Source organism: Syngnathus typhle, linkage group LG10 (genome assembly GCF_033458585.1).
Source record: "Syngnathus typhle isolate RoL2023-S1 ecotype Sweden linkage group LG10, RoL_Styp_1.0, whole genome shotgun sequence".
NCBI lineage: Eukaryota > Metazoa > Chordata > Actinopteri > Syngnathiformes > Syngnathidae > Syngnathus > Syngnathus typhle.
The window spans coordinates 13,346,703-13,365,000 of NC_083747.1; the positions used below are offsets into that span (position 1 = coordinate 13,346,703).

Here is an 18,298-nt window from a genome sequence, read left to right on the forward strand (position 1 = left end):
AACGCGATTGTTTACAAAGGGGTCATTGGTTATTGGCTAGTGGATGCATACCGCAACCCTAGTCAACCTCAGTTTGTTGTAGTATAGCTTCTATTTTATGCGCCTTTTAATCCGGTGCGCCCTATATATGAAATAATTTCTCAAATAAAAAAAATCAATGAGAGTGTCCTTTATAATCCAGGGCCCCTTATGGTGCGGAAAATAAAATTTTCATTTTAAGGAAAAGTGATGCACTTTGAATCTGTTCTGTTACAGACTAAAAAAACAATGTTATTAATAAAGTTATTCTTTATTGTAAGTTGATCTTTTTTCTTTTCTTTAATGTTAATAATATGGAGGGGCGCGAAATGTTTTCTTCTCCCTAGGGGGGCATCACAGAAAGTAATTGAAAAGCACTGCCCTATAGTCACAAATAAACCTGTTTGCGCTTTCCTGTGCTCACCAATTGTGTCCAGGAAATATGCTGAAGTGATATATTTGGACCGAGAGGTAAGCCCGGGAAGTAACCAAGTTCCACATGCATCTATCTTCACTTTAAACAATTAAAATCACAATTGGGGGTCAATTACTGGCAGACTTTTGCTATGCGTGGCAGGACTCAGTCCGCATGACCAGATTACATATTGTATAGTACAGTGGTGCCTCGCGAAACGAATGGTTAAACTTGTATCTCAAGGACACCACCGCAACCGCATATGTATATTTTAAGCAATTTAAAAAAAAAAAAAAAAAAAAAAAAAAAAAAAAAAAAAAAAAAAAATTAAGGGTAACCACACACCATTATTAATTTTATTAGTCTTCACTCATATTATTTTAGTATTGTTCAACAGCATGAATAGTTGACAAGCCTTATTTTCTTTAAACACAAATTTTTCAGGAAATCTTTTTTTTTTTTAAGCATAATTACATTTACAAAAAAACAAAGAAACAAACAACCTTTTGTCTGGGCCTACAGAGTCCAGCCCTTTAGCCCAGGCTGGTCTTGTCGTTCTAGTGGTTTCCGTACGAAAGCGTTATTGATCGGGGCCTTCGAGTGAAGTCCCAGCATTAGTTCCAGCAGGGTGACCAGACAGCGTACTGTTAAAGACACTCTCGCGGGGATGATCGTGGCTCAGATGTGCGGTCTTTGGATTTCGATCTCCCTGACATCACTCATATTGAATGACACACTGTCGTGTCTTGTACCCGTTTGACTTGCCGAGCACTGGAACCTCTCATGCGCGCACACACACACATCTGAAATTATCATCTGGGCTGCTCCGATGACTTGTCGGCCGAAGCCGGAAGCTAATCGACCATGTCATCTGCTGACCACTGACCACAGCCATCACAAGTTGCGGTGTTATCTTCTTAGGACAATCCGGGATTCCCCTATCTTATCTTAAGAGGACGCGTTTTGCTGTCACCAAAGTTAAGACGCAAAGATGAGTTTTTCTTGTCTGGCTTTTCCACTTCAAAAATATTACAGGGAGGTGACAAAATTGTATCCGTGCAGAAAATGTGGCCAGCATTCAAACTCGAGCACCGCAGCAAAACAGAGATTGTGTATGACAAACTAAGGGTGAGATTCTGAAGCTAAACAAAAAAACTCTTTCAACTCATCTTGGTTTCCCAGTCCCCAAAAATTACCATAAGACAAACTTTAACAACAGGGAGACTGTGGGCAACAGAAATAATAAGGTGGGTGGTAAGTACAACACTGTACTGGCCAGAGTTCCACTTTAGAACTGTGACGTTTTCATCCAAGAAGAAACTGGGCAGCAGAAAATGGAGCCTGTAGTGACTACAAAGTTCTCATAGTTTAGGGCTCAAAGATTGATTTGCAAACTGATTCGATTTTGAAAGAACAAATTTTGCAGCAGTCTCCAAAGTTTTGTCACACACCTCAAAATAATAAAAAACTTAAGCATTTTGAATGGATCCCTTTTGTAAACGCTCAACTGGCCTTGATTCCATTGCGACTCAGGTTAAGCGGGGCTTACCAGTGTCTCTTTGTTGGTTCCGCTCTGCCTCGTCCTAACTTTTCGCTTTCTGCTGTCCTACACAGTAGCACCTGGATGTGAATTCATATGCAAATCAAAAGCATTTGTGGTCTCAACTCAAAAACCAAGGTTCAAGGCTTACTGTCAGTGGCGCTTGCTGCCATCTAGCGGCTGCCAGAGGTATCACACGAAAGCAAAACCTGCCATCATTATGCACGTTAATGTGGTATGATAAAAAGTCCACCTACATCCCTCGGCGATCGTCTTTGTCCACCACCAGTGGCGCCCCGCCGGCCCTCAGTAGCCGGCGGCCTTCCTCGTAGTCATCCTGGTCTACGCTGATGAGCAGCCGCACGCCCTCGGAGCCCGCCGCCTCCCTCAGCGAGTCGGTGATGAAGACCCCCTTGAGGGCCTCCAGCAGCGCCCCGCTTAGGTAGTCCACCCAGAAGGCTTCCAGGTTGTCAAGCTCGGTGAACTTGATGTCGCACACCACAGCGCCCAGGTCGCGGGCGCGTAGCAGCGAGTCAGCCTGCCGAAACAGCTCGAACTGGCGCTCCAGAGGTTGCCGCTTGTCCGAAGACACGCCATTGCGCAGCGCTGCCTCGTGCTCCAGGTACTCGGCCCGCACCCTCAGGCGGATGTCTGAGTGGAGCGTGGTCATGGTGAGGGAGGACAAATCCGGTGGTGTGGAAGGAAGGCAATGGAAACAAGGGGGAAGAGAAACAGGCAAAGGAATCAGACACATCATACTGGCAACCTAGGCTGCCATTTTGCACGGCACAGTACCGGCTTGGCTCTGCTCAGCTTTACACAAATCTTTGCACAAGCGTCGAGAAAACATACTGTATCCAATGCGCTCCGTCAATCCACAGCAAAATTATTAAATTTGGCTAAAATGAATAGTAGAAGATAGTGAATACATTTTGAAAAGAAAAATTATATTTTATCTTTAAAGTAATTTAGTAAAATGTTCTTTGCTGTAGTCTGAGTCAAATAATTTCATGCAAAAGCTTTTGTGGTTTCTTTCAAATGGTTTTCTTTCACTTTTACTTTATGACCGTTCAAAAGAAACCCAAATAAATAAAAAAAAACATTGTCTTACGACACAGCGACGACCAATCTGCTATACCAGTGAGTGACCGGTAGAGCCTTACGTACGGAACCAAGGCAGTCTGCAAGAAATTTTCTCTGGTTTTGAAAGTGGATTTGCGTCAACATGGAGAGCAGAGCCAAGTTTGACTCGATCGCACGCGGTGGGAAAAACTGAAGCCTTCATTGATCAATCACACAGCAGCACCAAATCACAGAAATGTGACTGAATCCAAGAGCAGTTTCTCAAAAAAAAGGAGCCTGCAACCGAGTAAACAGAGCAGCAACTGGACCGGAACGTACACGTGGTCATTCTCGATTGAGCTTTTGCTAAAAGCGGTACAAAGGTTGCCAAGAACTAGAGAAAGACAAAAAAAAAAAAAAGGCGCAGTCAGGTGGAGTAAAGTGGCTGTTTTAGCCAACCGGCAACGATAAATAAATACTGGTGCCACGGAACCGGTTGACTTGGACACGGTGCCAGCTGCACACTCAGCAAAACGCCTGGTGGACTTAGCAGCGTGCAGCTCAGGAATATTCTTGTAATCTTTCTTTCTAGGTTCCAGCTCAAGTGTAAAATCTGCTCAGAAGAGGATTGGCGGTCATGCAACAGCGCAGCGAGGAAGATCAGAGGATACATACTGTACTGAGCACGAGCGCCGCCGACAGACAGAGCGTCCCCCCCGTGTCACTATTCCAGAAGTGCGCAGTGGAAAGCGGCTGCTTGGTGACTTTGGCTGCAACAGAAACTCATCTCACCCCCTCCAAAGCACGCTTTAGTGTGGAACAACACTGGTGAAAACTCTTCCACCAGAAACAACACATCCTCCACACTTAGTATAGGGGAAAAACAGGACAATTTAGGGCTGCGACTAAAAATGACTCGAGGTCTGTCAAGGAATCGATGAATCGGCTTCAAAAAAACAAACGGTCAGAAACTAGACGATTTCAGAAAACGCACGCGCATCAATTGATTAAGTTTTAGGTAAGGATTCGGTCCGTAATGTGTCAAACAGCAGCAAAAACTGTTGAGCCTTATTTTCCAAAGGGGGGTTGTCATTTTGTGTTCTACTGCCACTATCTGTCGATTGAAAAAGCCATCTCGAGGCTGCCAAACGCGGCTCACCCGTTTTCAGATTTGCAAGGTGAGCCACCATTGGTCGTCACCGCAATGTCATTTTTGCTCGACGGCGAGTGACAAAATGGCTGCCTGAGATGAATTTGAAAAATGGCCATTTTGTCTGCCTTATTCAACTTCCACAAATGCAATTAGATTTTGGAATAACAGGTTTAGCCCAGCGGTGCTGCAGTTCTGATTTGACTTGCCTTTAAACAATGTATGATTTAGTTCGTTTGACAATCCTGACTTGAGTTGCCTCTAAACAATGTACGATTCTTAGTTAGTTTGACCGTCAATGAATGGCTGAACGTTCAAATGGCGGACAAAGGTCCGTTTGAAGAGTTGGAACGCCATCATGGAGTCTGGTTAATCATTCTGCCGCTAATGAGTGTTCAAAGTCAACAAGGAGCTCCCCTCATCTGCGTGGGCCCGCACGAGGCTCCAGAGGGGCAACGTTTGCAAAATGCCATCATCTGAAAGGCAAATGTCAAATTCGGGCATCGATTCTCGCATCGCTTAACATTTGTGCAAAAGAGCAAAGCGCTTTAACGAGGGCTGTAATTACATCGATGGAAAAACAATTTGGCGCGCTCACAGTGAATCCATCGGAACGAGAGCAAGACGGTCAATCAAACGTCTGCCGCAAATTCTATCGCTATCAGGATCCATTCGATGATGATTTGCTTTGGATTTGCTTCTTTCATGAGTAGCAAGAAAAGCTAAACAAATGCTACCCTGAAGAAATTATACAACATGAAGGGTCACAGGTCAAATGGAGAGAAGAAAGTGCTTTACCGTACAGGACGTGAGCAGCGCTTTTAGGAAAGGCGTCAAGACCTGTGTGAAATGTTGTTAGGACAAGAAGAGTGCACCCATCGCAATTAGAATACAAAAAATAAACATTTGACTTTGTCCAGAGCTTGACCGTGGAAAAAAAACCCAACAACAACAAAGTTGAAGTATTCATTTACAAGGAGTTGCTTGGCCCGGCACCGTCAACTTAATCGCTCCTCATTTCTGCTCGGCGAACAAACAAGAGAGCCGTGAGACAAAAAGCAAAGAACTCCCTGCGCTGCGCTTCGCACACTTTTGCGCATTACAAGTTCTCCCTCTGATCGTGCGTGACGGCACGCTTTTGTCTGTTTACAACTGCAAAGACAGAAAGGAGAGAAAGAGAGAGACAAGTGGGTTGAACATGTGCTGACCGGCCGCTTCACTAGCATAACAAACCCAAGTAGTCGCCGCCGAGGGTGGAACTTTGGGGCGGCTGACATTAGACGCGACTTTGCTTGAGGTTGCCCAAACTAAACTTTCAAGTCCATTTGAGCACAATTTAGCGTGGCAAACACAAACAACTGGCAGAGACTTTCTGCGTCATGACGTGAAAATGGCGCAAAGGTTAACATTTGTGTGGCACGTCCAATTTACAATTCCCACTTTAATTGGCCATTCAAAAGTCAAGCCCCTTTGAACGCAGTTGCTGACCAAAACAGCAGCAGCCATCAAGGCACGGAAACCTTCAAATATCGAGTGGTTGGATTGTCTTGTATTTCCGCGAACTATTTCTAACAAATACCTGATGATATACAGGACTGTCTCAGAAAATTAGAATATTGTCATAAAGTTCTTTATTTTACGTAACGCAATTAAAAAAACTAAAATGTCATACGTTCTGGATCCATTACAAATCAACTGAAATATTGCAAGCCTTTTATTATTTTAATATTGCATACAGCTTAAGAAAACTCAAATATCCTATCTCAAAAAATTAGAATATCATGAAAAAGTATACTAGGAGGGTATTCAACTAATCACTTGAATCGTCTAATTAACTCGAAACACCTGCAAGGGTTTCCTGAGCCTTGAAAAACACTCCGCTTGGTTCAGTAATGACAAGTATGGGGAAGACTGCTGATCTGACTGCTGTCCTGAGGACCATCATTGACATCCTCCATTAGGAGGGTAAGACACAAAAAGAAATTTCTCCAAGAGCAAGGTGTGCACAGAGTGCAGTTTCAAAGCACATCCACAAAAGGTCTGTTGGAAGGGGGAAATGTGCCTGCACACCTAAGAGAGATGACCGCAGCCTTGTTAAGAAGAGTCGCTTCCAGAATTTGGGGGAACTTCAAAGACTGAAGCTGGAGTCCAGGTATCAAATGCCACTGTTCACAGACGTGTCCGGGAAGTGGCCTACAATTGCCGTATTCCCATGGTTAAGCCACTTCTGAACTCAAGACAACGGAAGCAGCGTATGACTTGGAAGAAGCACTGGACAGTTGCAGAATGTTCCAAAGTCCTCTTTTCAGAGAAAAGCAAGTTTTGTACTTCATTTGGAAGTCAAGGCACCAGAGTCTGGAGAATGGCTGGAGAGGAGCAAAATCCAAGTTGCTTGAAATCCAGTGTGACGTTCCCACAATCAGCGATGGTTTGGGTAGCCATGTCAGCTGCTGGTCCACTGTGTTTCATCCAGTCCAGAGTAAATGCAGATTTTAGAGCACTACATGTTTCCGTCTGCTGAACAGCTCTATGGAGATGATCTCATTTTCCAGCATGATCTGGTGCCTGCCCACAGTGCCAAAACCACCAGTAAATGGTGTACTGACCATGGCATTACTGTACTCAATTGGCCTGCCAATTTCCCTGACCTGAACCCCATTAGAGAATTTGTGGGGTATTGTGAAGAAGAAGCTGAAAGACAACACACCCAACAATGCAAATGAGCTAAAGGCCACTATTGAAGCACCCTGGGCATCCATAACACCTCAGCAATGCCACAGGCTGATTGCCTCCATGCCACGTCGCATTGGTTGCAGTAATCCGTGCAAAAGAATTCCCAACCAAGTACTGAGTGCATAAATGGACATTTTCAAACGTTTGATTTTGTTTTGCTGTTAGAATATCTCCTCAGACCAAGTAAAAAAAAGATTTCAACTATTTGGAGATAAGATATGAGTTTTCTTAAGTTGTATGCCATAATCAGTAATATTAAAATAATAAAAGGCTTGCAATATTTCAGTTGATTTGTAATTAATCCAGAATGTATGACATTTTTGTTTTTTTAACTGCATTACAGAAAATGAACTTTATCACAATATTCAAATTTTCTGAGACAGTCCTGTATTCCTACATTTCAAATCTCAGAATAGTCTAGATCCGCTAGAGTCTGTTTCAAAGGAAAAACCTACTCGACGAATGGAATTACGTTTGATTGGCTTTTCAGAATTACTTGGAGAATGTGTTGCAAAGCAAGAGAGACGGCTGGGTTGGGCAGTGAGCAGCGACAGCATTTCGGGGTACACGGACACCCACCGCTTGAGTTGCGCCTCTTTTACCTTTCAGGCATGGGCCCAGACTGTTGTGCTTTTTTGTTTTTGTTTTGCTCTTCAGTCTGCCTGCCTGAGTCCGTCATCCTATTGAGGCACACTCATGAGTCAACCTGCTGGAATCAAATGTGCAGTCAGGACAGCAGCAAAAACATGTTCACAGTCACATCACTCGCGCCCTGGAAAAAAAACTCCTCCGGCTTTTGTCGTCAATCGAGGCGGGAAACGGTGACCATTGTTTCGAGTCTGCGAGGTGAGCGGCAAGTTCAATTGTGGCAATAGAGCAGCTTTGCACAACACAATGTTGCTGCTTTACTTTTCTTTTTGCGGCCGCTTGTGTGCAAACGAAGAGGATGAAAATCAAAGTTTGAAGTTGCATTTCGGTGTCCTGGATTTCTGCTCTGACTTAATTGAAAACATCTACAGCGGTACGGGGAGTTGCCGAGAGGCTCAAACAAGTACTGCGCTGATCGCGCCGGCCCTCGTTTGCTCGTACTCCCGTTATTGGGTGGACAACAGATGTTGACGTTGGCCACTTGTTTGGGTAGGACTCCATCCCAAGCCTTTCCAAAAGAAACAAAAGGATGCGACTAGCGCTTCAGAGTTCAGAGGCGGCCCCAACGCGGTGGAAAAGCAAAGGAGTGGGAAATGAAATGCAGGTAGACAGAGCCAAACTAGGGATGGGTGTTTACTTTTCTATAAGACACTGAATATTCTTAAAAGACAAATTAGTCTGGCCGTCCCCAATCCCGACACAATTTGTCCCATGCAGAACAGATGAGCAATGGCACTCAACGACAAGCTAAGCGTACATGACATTCAAGTTTCAACTTGCCTTGAATTGCACGCAACCGCAACATTCAAATGAAGGATGTGTTTGAATCATGGCGTGCGTCCGACCTTGAGCGTGCTTTGGACGGCGGCGAGGCCAAACATAAAGCGTTTGAAAGCACTCACGATTGCGGATCGGCTTCCTGACGTACAAGTGCGCCCTTTCAAATACAAGAAGGTCTTAGAGCGCGAACGTTTGATGTACTTCATCAAGGCCACAGCAAAGCATAGTTTGGGGGCGCGCCATGGAGAAAGCAAAAAAAAAAAGTTTCAAAGCAAATGTGCGAGATTGGAGCAAAATTATGACAATCGACTATTAGAGATGGAGCATGCGGCTCTTACTGCATGACGCTTTTTGAGGCGGCGGCGGCAGTGGCAGTCGCTGGCACGGCCTGCTGGTCTTCTTGGGCTTGCAACTCCAGCCGTGCCCTCTCTTTCTTCTTCTCTGCCTCGGCACGAATCCTCCGGTCGCCATGGGGTCGGAATCTACCACGGAACGTGCAAGATGAGTTACCCCCTGGATTTAACTAGCAAGTTGCATTTCGATGCTACGGAAGAAGATTAGGGCTGTAAAGAAAACTTTTTTTTTTTTTTTTTTTTTTTTTTTTTTTAAAAGGGGGCGACAGGATTCAGTTTTTTTTTTTCTCACTTCAATGTGAGAATTCTGACCATTTTCAGAATTCTCTCTCCAAAGCAGTCCTTCTCAAATAGTGGGGCGCGCCCACCTGGGGGGGGGGGGGGCACGGTGCGTTGCCAAGGGCGTGTGACACCAGAAAACATGCTTTTCTTTTGGCTGTACTAGATTAAAGGGTAATTAGACATCCACTGCAGTAGGTGGGAGTGGCGGTATCACTGGAAGAGTGTGCGCAAGGAGTATTCGCTCTACATTATAGAGTCCACGGAACATACGCATACACAGCACAGAGGAGGCAATATAAAATGCAGTGGGACACCATGGAAAAATATTTAACAGGGCTGAAAAGAACGGCGGAGTGAGACGGACATAAGAGAATTGAGAGTCACACAAAATCTAAGACTGGGTGATATATGACAAAGCGTACGTAGCGCTCGGCTTCAGTGTGACTACGATGGGAGACGAGGAAAGACCAGTGTGTTTACTGTGCCTTACAATGTTGGTAGCGGACAGTATGAAGCCAAATAAATAAAGGCGGCACTTATGAAGTCATTGCACCCCAATCACGCTGGTAAGATGCTTGAGGTTTCTCAGCGAAAACGGGCTGAATATTGCCAACAATACATCAGTCAATCAGCAAGTACTGTAAGCATCATATAAAGCAGCGAACTAAATTGCTCAGTGCATAAAAACCCACACCATTGCAGAAGAGCTGATACTACCCGCAGCCATGGATATGGTCTCCATCATGCTGCCTAATTTTGATTAAAAAAACAGCAAAAGATGTTTTATTAATTTGTTTTGTCGGTTAAAATGATTTACCGTGTTTTCCCATGCATAATGCGCAAAATTTAACTACCGTTTTTTTTCGTGTATAATGCGCCCCCATGTATAATACGCACCCTATAAATGGCATGTTGATGCTGGAAAAAAGCCTGTGCCCATGTATAATACGCACTCAATATTTTTTGCTTGAAATCCGCCACCAGTGAGTTAGTATCGGTTAACCACGCGCCTCATTATCAGCCCCCGGACCGGAGAGCCCGCCCGGGGACAGCCTGGATGGCAGAAAGGCGCGAAGTAGGGGAGAGTGGGTTCATTTGTGTCAGGGGGCAAATACCGTTTTTTTTCCGTGTATAATGCGTCCCCATGTATAATACGCACCCTAAAAATGGCATGTTGATGCTGGAAAAAAGCCTGTACCCATCTATAATACGCACCCAGTTTTTTAAAAAAAAAAATTTTTTTTTTTTTTTCTTTTTTTTTTTTTAACTCCCAATGATCGTCACACACGCAGGGAGGCAATGGGTCCCATTTTTATAGTCTTTGGTATGGTCTTAACTAGGCTGGATGTATTTTTTTTTTTTTTGTTGGCGTTGATTTCTCCGACTGCCCGTAAAAGGCACCACCGCGATCAGTGCGGACATGTGAAAAAAGCGTGCGGATATGTGAAAAAAGCGGCTCTGTATGGGAGAGAAGTTGAAGAGGAATAAACACACCCTTGGAAACCAAAACTTGCCCCTCGTCGTGACTCGGAGCCGCAACAAATGTTTCGGATTTGTGTAGGGTACATTGTGACCAGAGGCGTAGCCAAGCCGGGGCCCCGGTTAGGATTCCCTGCGCCACGGTTGAAAAAAAAAAAGAAAAAAAAAAAGAGCTTTTTCGATTCTTCATTTTCATGCCGTTTTTTTCTTTCGGTCTTGCGCTATTCTATGTGCGCGATGTTATCCATTCACCGTTTGCCTCCTGGACCCGGATGTTGTTATAGCGATCAGCGAACGGCGTGGGTGATGTTCGATTTTCTTTCCTGTGGGCCCGCGCCCCTACTGGAAAAATTCCTGGCTACGCCTCTGATTGTGACAGCAAACGAGCAGGTGATCGAGCAAGCGTCTGATACGAGAGCATTGCGTTCGTATGGAGCGTGTTTGAAGTGAACAGCAGAGACGAAAGGAACAAGGCAAAGTCGGATCCATAGAGCGCATGCGCAGTGATACTGCCTCCGTATGACGTCCGGTCCGCGATGGAGATTAAAAAACAAACAATATTTGACAATAACACACCATCAAGGATTGCACCATCGCATCAAACGATGTGTCGTCAATTATGAATTTTACTGACTAAGTGTGTTGGGCAGGATGGCTGAATGCGATGCGCGATTGACAACAAACAAGAAGAAAGGTGATTTCAAGTTTTATTTCGAGGGAGATTTGTCATGTCTCGTCCCCAGTTTTGCTATGTTGCCATAGTTTCTGTTCGCGTCGCCCCTCCCTTCCTGTGTCACCTCAATCAATGTAACGTGTTTTGTATTTAAGTCCTGTCTGCCCCTCGCTTACCGTCGGATCATTGCATGTGTTACTGTCATGATGTCTGTTTGGTTTCTGTTCCCGTCTTTGGTAATTTCACCCTGTCTTTTTGTTCCACAAATTTGTCGTCAGTCCTGTTGTTGGTTTTGTTGTACCATGATTTTCTTTAAAAAAATAAAAATTTGTACCCATGTATAATGCGCACCCCAGATTTTAGGACAATAAATTAGTTAAATTTTGCGCATTATACACGGGAAAAAACGGTAATTTATTGTCCTAAAATCTGGGGTGCGCATTATGCACGAGTACAACAATTTTAGAAGAAAATCTCCCTCGAAATAAAACTTGAAATCACACCTTTCTTGTTTGTTGTCAATCGCGCATCGCATTCAGCCATCCTGCCCAACACACATAGTCAGTAAAATTCATAATTTACGACGCATCGTTTGATGCGATGGTGCAATCCTTGATGGTGTGTTATTGTCAAATATTGTTAGTAGGGGTGTAACGATACATCGATATAATGCTCTACGATTTATTGGCATCGATGCTAAAAGTAAACATCGATTTATATCGCCGTGTTTGACCTCGGACATTAGACGCGACTTTATTTTGAAATCCGGTTCATTGTTGCTTGCTTCCTCTTTCCGGGAGCAGTGCGCGGCGTTGTCGTGTTGTGAGCAGAGCAGGCACGTGAAAGGGGAGTCGACAACTAGTACGCGGCTCCTGGGCTGGTGCTATGGCTAGTGTCCAAAAAGACGAGGAAATTTGCTCCCCTTTAGGCTTCAAGTCATTCGTTTGGAAGCACTTTGGATTGCAAAGAAAAGATGGCTCAACGGACAAGACACGTGCAGTTTGTAAATCCTGCCATGCGGTGATCAAATATTCAGGGAGCACAAATCTCGCCGCACATTTAAAGAAAAAACACCACATCAAAGTTCAGTGTTAAAGTAAGCACTTTGTATACTACAATACTCTTGTAATTTCCTAAATAAAGAGTTTGCAGTACCTTGTTGATTTTGCGCATGAATTGTTATAAATCAGGATATTGTTCTATATTTTTTATTAAAAAAAAATATATATATCGATCGTAGAGCACTATATCGCGATATATCGTGAATGAATCGCAGCAGGCTTTAAGATATCGGCAAATATCGTATCGTAGTTCTTTATATCGATATTATATCGTATCGTGACAAAACCCGCGATTTACACCCCTAATTGTTAGTTTTTTAATCTCCATCGCAAACCGGATATCATACGGAGGCCGCCATTACAGATGCGCAGAACGGATGCGCAAGACACGTCAGCTATATAAAGAGCGAGAGTTCAGTTCTTTACCTAAATGCGTATTACAGGTAATATTTTATTTCACAACACTTTGCCTTGTTCCTTTCTTCTCTGCTGTTCACTTCAAACACGCTCCATACGAACACAATGCTCTCGTATCAGACGCTTGCTCGATCACCTGCTCGTTTGCTGTCACAATGTACCCTACACAAATCCGAAACATTTCTTTGCTATCGAGTTTGCTACCGCATGCGCAGGGATACTGACCGGCAGAATAACATCCGGTTGTTCCCAAAAGTGATATTTTTTCTGAAATAATTTTACATTTACGGACTTAAGTAAGAGTCGAAATTTGGGTGCGTATTATACATGGGTACAGGCTTTTTTCCAGCATTGACATGCCATTTTTTGGGTGCGTATTATGCACGGGGGCGCATTATGCATGGAAAAACATGGTATTGTGCTCCTGAGTTAATGTTGCTGATTACTTTGAATTTAATATTATTTATTGCTGTTATTTAATTTAATATTATGTATGTTTATTATTATTTTATTTTATTGTTTTCAGCATAAAATGGCAGTTGGTCAAGAATGTTTATAGTTTAAATAATTTATTTTTTAATTTCAGGCAAAGTGATGCACATTGAATCTGTTCTAAATAAACAGGTAAATAAATTGTTAAACTAATAAACAATGTTTTTAAGAGTTTTTTTTTATTGTAAGTTAATTTATTTTTTGTTTCCTTTGATGTTAATAAGGGTACAAGCATGGTGGGGCGCAAAATGTTTTCTTCTCCCGAGGGGGGCATCACAGAAAATGATTGAGAAGCACTGCTCTAAAGTGAGAATTCCCACTTTAACGTGTCAGAATTCTGAGAAAAATAAGTCAGAATCCTGTCACCTTTTTTTTTTTTTTTCTCTTCACCGGCCCTAATCATCTTCCGTACGATGCTGTTTGGTCCACTTTGATTTATTGAAATCTGACTGTTGCGCAAAGCTCTCTTAAAGTTCTACACCCCCCTGCGATAAACCTGACTTTGCTGCACACAATGAAAAGACATCGGCATCGTTGCTCTTCATTTAGCCACAAACTGCGACCGTAGCAGTAGTGTAGTAACAGTTTAAGATGATGAACGTAACTGAGAAAAAAGCAGGTCGACGAGATTCCTGGAACGGTAATTAAAGCTTTGGGGGCGCGTGTCGTACCTGTTCTCACGTGCTGTGTGGAGGGAGGAAGAGACATTTCTGCTTGTCTGTAGGAAGGCGACCTATGGCCAGAGGTGCACAGCAACTGTCTGGGTTCCACCCTGCATCGCTTGTCAGTTCTCTCTGGAGAGACTGGAAGGTCAGAAAAATACATAGTGGTTATTCATCAAAAGGGGCAAACACAGACTGACACATTCAATAAACAGTTCCATGGTTAATGAAAACAACAGAAAAGGTAGGACTGCACAATTTTGAAAACTTGGAATTGCGACCCCCACCCCCTCACAATATTGCAATTACTATTCCACTTCGCATGGATTTATTTAACAAACACGAGCAATACACTGAAATATTTTTTTTTTTTAACCCTTTTTGGAGGTGGTGCCATTGGTATTGGGGACTCACCAGTTCTTCTCCTCTTGTGGGACACAAGAGACAGCAAGTCATGTCGGGTGAGGACTCTGAGAAGGTGCAAGAGCGGCTCCAGGTTGCCTTCGCTCATATACCCTCGCCTCTCCAGCTCCAGCAATAATTCCAAGCCATTCCTGGGCTTGAAGCAAGCCACCGCAGGCCACGGGGAGACCCGCGACTGCATGCGCCTCCAGGCCGCCAGGAGCTCGGGACTCGGGGCCTCGCCAGGGCCGAGCGGGTCGTCTTCGTCAGGCTTCACCGTCCAGCCAGTGGGGTCCAAGGGATGAACGGAAGCGCAGGTTTCACTCAAAAGGAAGGAGAGCACGTCGATGTCGGTTTCTGTCAGCTGAGAGCCGACAACTTTGAAGACCTCGTGGAGGGACAGCAACCCGTAAAACCTGAGACATTCTGTTTCATCCCAGTCGAGTGAATGCCTCAGCGCGGAGCTGGCCATGGTGAAGTCACCCGGACCCTGCGTTGAGACAATGAAAGGGAATACATATATACGTTAGATAAGCTCATTTTCCATTTAATTCCATCAATAACAATAAAGACATTACCCACTGAATTTCATTTTGAAAAATCAATTGTAGACAGAAAGGTCTACTCGAGTGCAGCAAGGACATATTACATAAGGCAATTGATCATTTGAAGAGTTTATGATGTTTAGGTCGATAGATTTTATTTAATCACGCTTTAAGCAGGTGTCTTACTAAAATAGCAACACTAACAAGCCAACTGTGTTCCAACGATAGAAACAGCCACTTAAAACGCCTACCTCTTATTATTTTTATTACAATATTTTTTTCTTTCCAAAGTATGTCCTCTGTGTGAGAAGGAGAGTTGGTCGTTTGCCAGTCGGGGGTGTTGACAAATACGAGTCACTGCGAGGGGAAACACAAACATTACAACGAGTCATTAAGTGACGGACTCTTACTTAACACTACTCTTTAAATAACTAATAACTCGACATTTATCGAGTATAACCCTCAGTAACTGTATTGTGCTTACACGGCATGAGCTTGAGTTAGCGCAGCATAATTATGGTGATCGCTACGTCACGCTAATTAAAGTACCTTCACAAGAATAGGCTATAGTCAAGAATTAACGCTTTCTTGTCCCATGAAGCAACATACATTAAACTGTCAGGTCGTTGAAAAGACTATATTTAGACAAGCAACGGCGCAATACTTACCTCCCTGCTTACACCGTGCCAACTTCCTTACAGCGAAAAAGAGGCCAATCATAGGTTAGAGACGTCCCATTTTATCGCTGATTCAGTGTCAGATTTGTAATCGTCATCTGCGCTCAAAGCGGCAACGATGGCTGATCCCGAGTCGGTTCATGAAATGTGTCGTACACGTTGAATCTGATCTGGTGTCAGATTTATTCAGTCTCGTCACATTTAAAGCAGAGGAAACGACTCATAGGCTGATCTCAAATCGGTGCCTTAAGATGAGGACCTCGCTTCTTACTTGTTCTTAGTGTCAGTTTATTTTCAGTCTCCGCGCAGTCAAGTGGAAGAAGGAAGACTTCGGGGCAATTTTGTACCCGTTTACATGTTAGAGCGCCTTTCTTTATGTAACCTAAACAAATTTATGAGTACATTAATATAATTTATTTTCAACAACAACAACAACAACAACACTTTACGTTGATTCGTAAAGCCTATCAACAAAACAACGCTAAGAAATTGGCCAATCACATCCCCCAAAGCAACGCAATAGCTGACCGCAAGTCAGTAATCAGAATTACACAGCTGCCGGGGCTTTTTAATCTATTTTGCTGGTCTAGCGTCAGTTTATTTCGCCGTCGTCATCATCATCATTATCATCATCATCATTATAGTGGAGAGGATTTAAAACACTGCTAGCTGATCTCAGATCCGCTAAGACTACCCTGTGTTGTACGGTGGTCCAACAAACTCATTCGTTGGGAGAAACAAGACACGTCACTTCCGTCAACACCCGGAGGTATCACGGACAATTCGATTGCGTGAGAGACTCTTTTATGTTACAATTACTCATCCAAAGTACTCTTATTTATGTTTGTTAGGGTGAAACCCAAGCGAAATGGACGTGTGTCGTTATGTTGTTTAACTATCGATGTATTTGAAACAAAGACGAAGAAGCGACTGGTAGCAGATTAGCTACTCGATTTGTCGTTGGCTGTTTTTAAAGTTATTGAATCGTGTTTGATATGTAAAATGCCTTCGTGTCGTGATATGCAAAACATTTGTTTTGTGACGTGTCGGAGTCGCCTATCATGCAGCTGACAAATATTTTCCGGTCCACTGACAACACACTCTTTCCACTGTTGGCTAACTTCCACCACAATAATAACCTAGTGCTAAATGTGAAAAATGGAACTTAACAATCTTTGCAATGTCACGTTTTTATTAAGCAGGCCACGACTAACATTCCCAAGGGTGAGAACTGCGAGGTGGACATGGAGAGCAAAGCTGGAGATGTTTTTAGTGCTGAGGATGCTCATCCGACGGGCACGGCTGGTGCAGCTGGGATCCTTGCCAAGTAAGACGTTTATTACTAATACTCCACAGAACAATAAGTCATTTTTCTCAATGCAACCCCCCCCCCCCCCCCCCCAACAGGCTGGGCCTCCCTAAAGGCTTTTCAGTCAGCATAGCCAAAGAGTGGCTGGACCGGCGGCGGGTGTCCATCCGACCCTGGGCCAGCTTTGCAGACCAACGCAAGTTCTCGAAGCCGCGCAATTTGGGCGAGATGTGCCAGCGTGTGGTAAAGAACGTGGACACGTACAATAGCAACTACACCTTCATCTTCCTTGGACTCATCCTTTACTGCATGTAAGTGCGGTCGCCGAGGTTTGTTCCATGGCCGGCTTTATTTCTGCTCTATATTGCGGTGATGATGGCTATCCGGATTGTTTACATCCTCAGAATCAGCTCTCCCATGTTACTGATAGCATTGGCTGTTTTCATCGGTGGCTTTTACATCATCCACCTTAAATCGCTGGAGTCCAAACTGGTGATCCTCGGTACGTAATTGGGCCAACTGCCACATGGCAAGGCTCCGCATTTTCTTTGCCTTTATCTTTAATCTGCACTATTGCTTTTTTTCTGTCAGGCAAGGAGCTGACTGTCCCGCACCAGATGTGTCTGGCTGGAGGCATCTCCTTACCCGTCTTCTGGTTGGCTGGAGCCGGAGCTGCTGTCTTTTGGGTTCTGGGTGAGTCCATTATAACTCAGATCTTTCCAGTGGTGACTCGCTGCCCATTATTCCTCGACCAATGAACTGCCATGACAATACCAAGGTTTAGATTATGTCCGAACAAGTGAAATTCACAATCTATAAATACCTTATTTAATTCTAGATTGAAACGTTCTATAAACGCAGTTTATCGTGTCCAACACAATAGTGTGCCGCCATCCAGTGGTCAGAAGTAGAATTACATCCACAATGCATGGAACGCAAACGTAAGATAATTCTTTTCCCCCTCTTAGGAGCGACCTTGTTTGTGATCGGCAGTCATGCCGCATTCCGAGAGCTAGAAAGCTCCAACATGGAGGAGCTACTCATGGAGCCCGTGTGATATACGCTGCCTTGGTTACAACGTCTTGCTGATACACGCGTGTGATCATAATCATCGGTTTAGGCTACATGATCATGAAATGCCAAATTTGACTTCTTTCCTGTATTGAAAAAACTCTGAACCGAACAAAAGTGCTATTTAAAAGCTTCTGAACACCTTCAGTCTTCTATTGATTCTGTTTTATACATATATAAATTCAGTTGAGCTTGTTTCATTCATGCTGATGTATTTTGACATTTAATATACTCTATTAATTGGGTCATATTTGAGGTTTGTGTTATAAATAAAAGTCTGACCATATAAGCAGAAAAAAAACCTTGTTTTTTTTAAGTGGATCATTGCCTGGTCTCAACTACTGAATGTATAAACGTGGAATTTTAGCCGAACTTGCATCTCCGCAGAACAGACCGAGCGATCACATTTCCAACCATTCCGTTTCTGTCTGTTGTCTATTTAGTTTTATCATTACTCTCCTTTGCAGTGGGAACATTTGCTCATCTTCCATCTCTAGCCTTTTACTCCAAATGACCCCCCCCCCCCCCT

At 43.7% G+C, this 18,298-nt stretch overlaps 2 protein-coding genes across 5 annotated transcripts; one reads left to right on the plus strand and one right to left on the minus strand.

Moving 5' to 3' along the window:
* Positions 1–775: 775 nt before the first annotated feature.
* Positions 776–15,500, minus strand: dedd1 (death effector domain-containing 1). 4 transcript variants are annotated; one of them, XM_061288290.1, is made up of 6 exons: positions 15,381–15,500; positions 14,964–15,069; positions 14,180–14,657; positions 13,775–13,906; positions 8,685–8,828; positions 776–2,624 (listed from the first exon to the last, which is right to left on the minus strand). In XM_061288290.1, exons 3-6 carry the CDS (start codon positions 14,637–14,639, stop codon positions 2,227–2,229), a joined length of 1,134 nt encoding a protein of 377 aa, XP_061144274.1. In that variant the 5' UTR covers positions 14,640–14,657; positions 14,964–15,069; positions 15,381–15,500; the 3' UTR covers positions 776–2,226. The 4 variants fall into 4 exon arrangements, with proteins under 4 accessions (XP_061144274.1, XP_061144277.1, XP_061144275.1 ...); XM_061288293.1 differs by lacking the exon at positions 15,381–15,500 and adding an exon at positions 15,262–15,351; XM_061288291.1 differs by lacking the exon at positions 15,381–15,500 and adding an exon at positions 15,197–15,227.
* Positions 15,501–16,019: 519 nt separating this feature from the next.
* Positions 16,020–18,070, plus strand: rabac1 (Rab acceptor 1 (prenylated)). Its single transcript, XM_061288295.1, has 6 exons — positions 16,020–16,180; positions 16,592–16,716; positions 16,797–17,009; positions 17,103–17,200; positions 17,290–17,391; positions 17,667–18,070. The coding sequence occupies exons 2-6, from the start codon at positions 16,634–16,636 to the stop codon at positions 17,753–17,755; spliced, it is 585 nt and encodes a 194-aa protein (XP_061144279.1). The 5' UTR covers positions 16,020–16,180; positions 16,592–16,633; the 3' UTR covers positions 17,756–18,070.
* Positions 18,071–18,298: the final 228 nt, after the last annotated feature.